The sequence below is a fragment of the Mustela erminea genome, chromosome 10 (genome assembly GCF_009829155.1).
Source record: "Mustela erminea isolate mMusErm1 chromosome 10, mMusErm1.Pri, whole genome shotgun sequence".
NCBI classification, from domain to species: domain Eukaryota; kingdom Metazoa; phylum Chordata; class Mammalia; order Carnivora; family Mustelidae; genus Mustela; species Mustela erminea.
This window is the reverse complement of record NC_045623.1, coordinates 92,530,730-92,537,356: the sequence shown is the minus strand read 5'-3', so window position 1 is coordinate 92,537,356 and position 6,627 is coordinate 92,530,730. Positions and strand designations below refer to the sequence as shown.

Below are 6,627 nucleotides of genomic sequence, written 5' to 3'. Positions count from 1 at the left end.
TGTTTGTATATTCTTTTGATTTCTTGGTAGTACTGATGAAACTTTTACTTTACTGGGAACTTTGACATTTTCTGTTGTTGTTTTGTACTAAGTAGGTTTTAGTGCCACAATTTAAGACTAGATCATTTTCTCCAGGAAAGGTACAGTGGACTAAAAACACTCCTACACCCCACCCCCACTCCCCTACACTTTGTAAAGAGGAAGGTGAGGTTACAAACCATGGTCCAGTTCTCATGAGAGGAAGTAACTTGTGGAGTGACATTTACAAAACAAGGGGGAACAGATTCTGGAGCTCACCAGAAGAAATGAGAGCAAGAAAAGTAAGTGAGCAGCGTTTGCGGACCCGACTGGACTTAAATTTTGTAAGTCAAGACAGCAACTGGAGACAGTTTAAGTATCTAAAATGAGGGGATTTGAGATGGTCAGTATTCTCTTCCTTCGCAGAAAAAGAAACAGTGAATAATGGTAATTAGTGTTGAATCTCATCCTCTTGAGAGAATTCCTCTGAAGTGTTGGCCGACACTATTTCTCCAGCCTGTCCAAGGGAAAGCCTGCCACCACCAAGCTTTGTCAAGCCTCAAGATTTCTAAAACGTAACCTGAAATCAACCAGAGTGCAAATACAATTCTTGATGCTCTAAGGGTCCCATTCCTCAGCCACAGCCTCTTTATTTCAGTTGGATCATTTTGGAGATTAAAAAAAAAAAAGACTATGTTTTAAAATTTGGAGTAGGAGGAACGTCTTAGAGAAGACTATCCCTTCATTAGTTCCACTAATTAAAGCCTAATTGTAGGCAGGCCCTAGGATTGGGCTTCTGAATTTGAAACTTCACTCTGAAGAATTTGTACAAGAACTTGAAGAAGTGCCCCAGGGTCCCAGGCAGTTGGGGGTGCAGGAGGAATTGTTTGCTCTTCTATAAGCAGACCTAGCAGAGCTCCTGGAGCAGGGGGTGGGTGGCTGGCAATTACGTGGTCTGGGCACACTCATCCTTTTCGGACATCCAGTCTGGTTCTTTGGCTTGTTGCAGTCCTCAGGACTCAAAAGATTTCCTGTTCAGAATCCTGGTATTTTAGGCTCTGTTTTTGTGACCTGTTGAGCAATTCAGACAAACTGCCTCTGAGTCTGGAAAAGTACTTGGAGTTCCCAAATTTGCTGTTTTCTTTCAGTTCAAGAAAACTACTGTAGGTTACGCTGGGAGAATGAGTCCTAAGCTACTGAGGTAGCAGCATCCCTCATTTCCTGTTTGTAGGTGCCCACATGTTCTCTTAGGGACATAGCCCTTCAACCCAGTTAGCTGCCCTTTCCAGCCTTTCTGTGGCCCCGGAGCCCATTTCCACTTTATCAGTGTAGCAAGGGACAAAATGAAGCCCTTTTGTTCTTAACAACGGGAGCTCATTGACGGTATTCTGTGCCTTGTCCACAAGGCATTGCTTGTTGAGGGCAGAGCTAAGACACGCTTCCTGTCCAGCTGTCCTGATGTGATCTCTGTTGTTTTCCCAGGGTTCTTTTTAGTCATTAAGTCCTCAGGCTGTAATTTTACAGTGTATAAAGCATTTCCACACGGCCTCATTTGAGCCTAACAGTAAAGCTGTGAAGTAGGCAGGGTGGTGTTTATCACCGTGTTACAGGTCAGGAAGCAGGCGCAGAGAGGCAGCATTAGTGTCATCCTGAAATTGCTGTTTTCTTCCCCTCCCTGAGCGTCGGTTTCCTCATCTTTAGAATTAAGAGTGGAGGCCGAGATGGCCACTAAGGATGTCTTCAGTGCACGATGCCCTCCATCCAGTGTATGACCCATCCGAAACTATGCTAGTGTAAGCGCTGGCTCTCCTTCCGTATAGCTCTCCTTCAGGAGGCGCATGGGCGGTGGTAGCAGGCGGGAATTACCGACGCGCTGCCTAGAACCTGCCGGGGACTCGGTGGCTTCATTACGGGGAGTGGCCCCACCGTACCCAACATGGCAGCTCCTATCTGGCGGATCGCCGACGCCCACTTCCGGGTTCCGTACCGCTGGCCAGGCTACTTCCGGCAGCGCGATGGCTGGGTTCCCGGGACTCGAACGGAAGTTCCGGCGGGGGCGGCCGAGGGGGAAGAGTGTGTGTCTGTGCAGGAGAAAGAGGAGAATCGCCCGAGAGGTCTCGAAACCCCCAGGGAGTGGAGGTACCCTTGTCCGGGGCCAGCCGACAGAGGGAGGGCGAGGGGAGGAGACCGGACCTCCGCGGGGGTCCTAGCGAGTGGGGAGGCGACCGCGGTTGTGAGGGATGGGGGTGGGGAGTGAAGTGCGAAGAGGCGCTGGCCGGTCTTGGGGACTTTGCGGGTAGAGAGGGGCAAGAAGGCGTCCGGTTAGGATGGGACGGACTTAGGGTCGGAAGTGGAAGATCCCATTGTGGGGCTGGGGCTTCCCGGGGTCAAAAGTAGAACACCCCTTTGTGGGCAGAAGAGAGGGTCCTGGCTCAGGGTAGAAAATGTCACTGTAGGGAGGGAGCGACCGTTGGTCAGAACAGTCGTTCCTAGTGTGGAGAGTGGGAGCCCCTGGCTTAGGGTGGAAGTAGTTACTGTGGGGAGCTCCCTTCCCTGTTCAGGGGGAAAGACATCACTTTGAGAAGGGGGACCCTAGGGTGAGAGGTGGAAGTCTCCCAGCAAGGAAGGAAGGGGATCCCAGCTTAGGGTGAAAGGTGCATCGCTGTGTGGGAAGAAGGACCCCAGGGTCAGAGGTGAGGGATCCCACATGGAGAGGTACATTTGGGGTCAGAGATGGAAGGTTGAAGCTGTGGGAAGGGTGTGGGGGGGTGGACACCACTGGGAAGGTAGGCGCCTAGGGGCAGGCAGCTTCTGGGGACTTTGGAGGATGCTAAGGATGCGGAGAAGCCCACCAGCCTCACATTCTTTTGTGTGCTTGGGAGTCCCAGAGCATGGTCAAACTGGGGGACCTGGTTGGATTCAGTGGGCACTAGCAGTAGCAGGTAGCACCATTCAGTGGGGCGTGGGGCACCAGTTACGGGGTGGGTAGTGGATGGGAGTCTGTGCCTCGTTCTGGGGACATGGGCAGCCCCGGGGGCTTTAGGAATGGCTGAGCCAGAAACTGCTTGTGAAGGCCGGGTGGGGGCTGGATGTTGGGGGGGGGGGTTGGAGAAAATATGTGTGTGGGGGGATGTTGGGGGTAGGGTCTGAAAGCATACTTTCTGGCATTTTACTCCCCTTCGTTTTCAAATAGGGCTGGGAGTTGGGGAGGAGGGAACCCGGGGCTCTATTAGAGGCACGATGATCAGAGAGCAGGAAGGAGGGAGTTAGTGGGGGGACCACGACAGCAGGGGATGCCCTGGCTCCCCTCCCCCACAGCCCCTCAGCCCTCCCTCTGCCCCTCTGGATCCCCAGCAAGCTCGGGCTATGTGGTGGGCCAGAACCAGGGGCACTAGGTTGGCTTCTTCTGCTTTTCACCCCTGGAAGGGAGGCAAACTTCCTTCTTGCTCTGGCCCGAGACTTTTTGCTTGCCTTGCCTTGCCTGTCTTTTCTTGGTGCACCTTGGGACAGAACCTAGGGTGTTACGGGGCACTGACCGTCTGAGTGGGCCCTCGGTTTGAGGCTCTTCTCCTGTATCAGGAGTCTCTCCCCACTGCCTGGTCCTGCTCTTGACCGCTCCCCTGAATTTGCACAGGCCCCAGCCGTGGAGCCTGCAGTGTATGTGTGGTAACACCATGTCTGTGCCCCTGCTCACCGATGCTGCCACTGTGTCTGGAGCTGAGCGGGAAACGGCCGCGGTAAGGCCCCCCACCCGCAACCGCCCTCAGCAGCCCCCAGCCCGGCCCCCAGCCCAGCCGGGGAAACTGGCTGGAAGGGGTGTGGGGAAAAATGGAGGTGATACAGTTGAGAAGGGAGCAAACTGAAGCCGGGGGTGACGGGTTAATAGCCTGTTTGGCTGCTGCCACAGTTCCCCCCAGGTCCTTGGGGGCGCAGGGGGGGGCCCGAAGTTGGAGGACTGCGGGGAAGTGAGAGCAGGGTGGTGACTGCCCTCTTCCCACCTCCCCATGTCTGACCCTTTTTCAGGTTATTTTTTTACATGGACTTGGAGACACAGGGTGAGTGACCTGGAGAGGGAGGGGGCACTTCCTTGGGAAGGTGGAGAAGGGCCCAATGGGCAGGATTGGGGGGGTCTGCACCCTCCCTCTCTTCCTCCCCACATCGGTACCGTTTTCCCCTTCCTACAGGCACAGCTGGGCTGACGCCCTCTCCACCATCCGGCTCCCTCACGTCAAGTACATCTGTCCCCATGCGTGAGTGTCACCCCAGCAAGGAAGGAGCTGAGGCTGGGGATCAGCGGGGGGTGGTCCTGTGGTCTCAGACCTGTTCTCTCCTGCCAGCTGCATCCTGCGGTCTGGGCCCAGGGCAGTTAGAGGTGCCATTCTCAGCCTTCACTCCCATGGAGCTTGGAGACCCAGCCCCCAGCCCTAGGCCCTCCTAGAGCAGGGATCTCCTAGACCCAGGAGATCCTGGGCCCCTTCCCCAAGTACTCACCCACTGAGCTGGGACCCCGTCACACCGAGTGTCAGGCTCTGCTGCTCTGCTGGTGCCCCAGCCACAGCCTCCAGCCCCACGTGGCAGGTTGCCTGGCAACACCTTAAACACAGGCCTTGCCTGTTGGGAGGGGCCCCCAGGGGCTACTCTGCCCCCTCCTGGCTCTCTGCTGTGGCTTTCTCATCCCTTCTGCACATCATGGCCCTTCTTGCTGCCCCTCCCCAGACCCCGGATTCCTGTGACCCTCAACATGAAGATGGTGATGCCCTCCTGGTGAGTTGGTGGGGGTGTTGTGCGGGGGGCCGGGGAGAAAGGATGGGAGCGGAGAGAGCCGCAGGGGGCTGGCCAGGGCCTTCCAGAAGCCAACACCTCTCTCCTCCCCCAGGTTTGACCTGATGGGGCTGAGTCCAGATGCCCCCGAGGACGAGGCTGGCATCAAGAAGGCAGCAGAGAACAGTAAGGCCCCGGCCCCTCCTCACCACCCGCCCTCCTCTCTCCACACCGCGACCCCCTCTACCAAGAAAGCTTTGGGCAGTGTCTGGCTCCCTTCCTCGGGCCCCCCAGCGGCTTTTCCCCTACCCAGTCATGTCCCCTCCCCCAGTCAAGGCCTTGATTGAGCACGAGATGAAGAATGGGATCCCTGCTAATCGAATCGTCCTGGGAGGCTTTTCACAGGTGAGGGGAGACAGAGGGGGTGGGAGGGGGGAGGGGGGCTGTGCCCTCATGACCTTTCATTCTCTCCTCCCTCCAGGGTGGGGCCCTGTCCCTCTACACGGCCCTTACCTGTCCCCACCCTCTGGCTGGCATTGTCGCATTGAGTTGTTGGCTGCCTCTGCACCGGGCCTTCCCCCAGGTGAGTGTCTCCGCGACCCCACTCCTGACCGTTGAGGCTCCTGTGGCTTGGGAGTTGTGCCGAAGCATTGGCTTTGCCCTGGAGGTCCTGTCTGGCCCACAGGCAGCCAATGGCAGTGCCAAGGACCTGGCCATCCTTCAGTGTCATGGGGAGCTGGACCCCATGGTTCCAGTACGGTTTGGGGCCCTGACGGCTGAGAAGCTCCGGTCTGTTGTCACACCTGCCAGGGTCCAGTTCAAGACTTACCCAGGTGTCATGCACAGCTCTTGTCCTCAGGTCAGTGATGAGGGGCCCCTTCCTGCCCCTAGCCCTCTCTCCCCGCTCCAGCTGGGAGCCTCTCACACTCCCTCCTCACCCCCAGGAGATGGCAGCTGTGAAGGAGTTTCTTGAGAAGCTGCTGCCTCCTGTCTAACCAGAGGCGCTGGCCCCCAGCGCAGTCCCCCAGCTCCTGGGGGACCCAGCACGCGCGGCACCATCTTGGATCTGAGCCGGTCGAGCCCGTCCCCACCATCCCTGACCTGTCCTCTTTCCATAGGCCTCTGGGGCAGGTGGGCTGAGGCCCGGCCAGGCCTTCCTTCCTGGCCTCAGCCTCCTGGCTCTCTGCAGCAGGGGGTGGGCTGCCCTCTTCTCCCGTGTCCCTGGAGGCAGGCCCCCCGCTGGCAGCAGTATTGGGTAGGGCTGTAGGCAGCGGGAGAAAGGGGCCCAGCCGCTGACCCACTCACTCAGGACCTCACTCACTAGCCCCGCTTTGGGCCCCCTCCTGTGACCTCAGGGTTTGGCCCATGGGGCCCTCCCAGGCCCCACCTACCACTCCACCCCCAAGTGATTCTGCCCAGATAATCGTGCGTCTCCTCCTCCTCTCCAGCTGCTTCTCAATCATGAATGTGTCCGTGGCCCTGGGCCCCTGTGCTGCTGTGGGCTACCTGCCCCTGCGCAGGGGTATTGGTGAGGGGGCAGAGTCCTTTGAAGGGGGTCTTCCCTTAGCCTCCCCGATGTGGAGGCTGGGCCCTGCCCCCCCCTTACCCTGCTCCCCCGCAGGCCTGGAGCCTGCAGGGCTGGACTGAGGCTCAAGGTCTCCCCAAGCTGTCCCACCCCACGTTGTCCCCACTCTAGCGCCGGGGGGCGGTGGGGGAGGAGTTGTGTCTCGTCTTCTGTCTCCATGTGGTTTTGGGTGTTTTTCTTGTTGTGTCCTGGATTCCAATAAAATTAAATTGCTTCAACTCTCAGGCTGGATGGTTCTGTCCGAGGGGTAGGGACTGATTGTG

At 57.4% G+C, this 6,627-nt stretch overlaps 1 protein-coding gene across 2 annotated transcripts; it reads left to right on the top strand.

Moving 5' to 3' along the window:
• The first annotated feature begins 1,939 nt into the window (after positions 1 to 1,939).
• Positions 1,940 to 6,588, top strand: LYPLA2 (lysophospholipase 2). Of its 2 annotated transcripts, none has more exons than XM_032303577.1 (10): positions 1,940 to 2,157; positions 3,653 to 3,755; positions 4,042 to 4,073; positions 4,203 to 4,268; positions 4,735 to 4,782; positions 4,895 to 4,965; positions 5,111 to 5,184; positions 5,261 to 5,362; positions 5,447 to 5,638; positions 5,724 to 6,588. In XM_032303577.1, the coding sequence occupies exons 1-10, from the start codon at positions 1,955 to 1,957 to the stop codon at positions 5,772 to 5,774; spliced, it is 942 nt and encodes a 313-aa protein (XP_032159468.1). In that variant the 5' UTR covers positions 1,940 to 1,954; the 3' UTR covers positions 5,775 to 6,588. The 2 variants fall into 2 exon arrangements, with proteins under 2 accessions (XP_032159468.1, XP_032159469.1); XM_032303578.1 differs by having other exon boundaries at positions 2,019 to 2,157; positions 5,465 to 5,638.
• The last annotated feature ends 39 nt before the right edge of the window (positions 6,589 to 6,627 follow it).

What these genes read in the sequence shown, in the direction of transcription:
- LYPLA2 (XM_032303577.1), top strand. Translation starts at nt 1,955, where the DNA reads ATGGCAGCTCCTATCTGGCGGATCGCCGACGCCCACTTCCGGGTTCCG. An exon ending in GAAACCCCCAGGGAGTGGAG is followed by an intron (nt 2,158 to 3,652) that starts GTACCCTTGTCC and finishes GAATTTGCACAG; the next exon opens with GCCCCAGCCGTGGAGCCTGC. An exon ending in CAAGAAGGCAGCAGAGAACA is followed by an intron (nt 4,966 to 5,110) that starts GTAAGGCCCCGG and finishes CCCCTCCCCCAG; the next exon opens with TCAAGGCCTTGATTGAGCAC.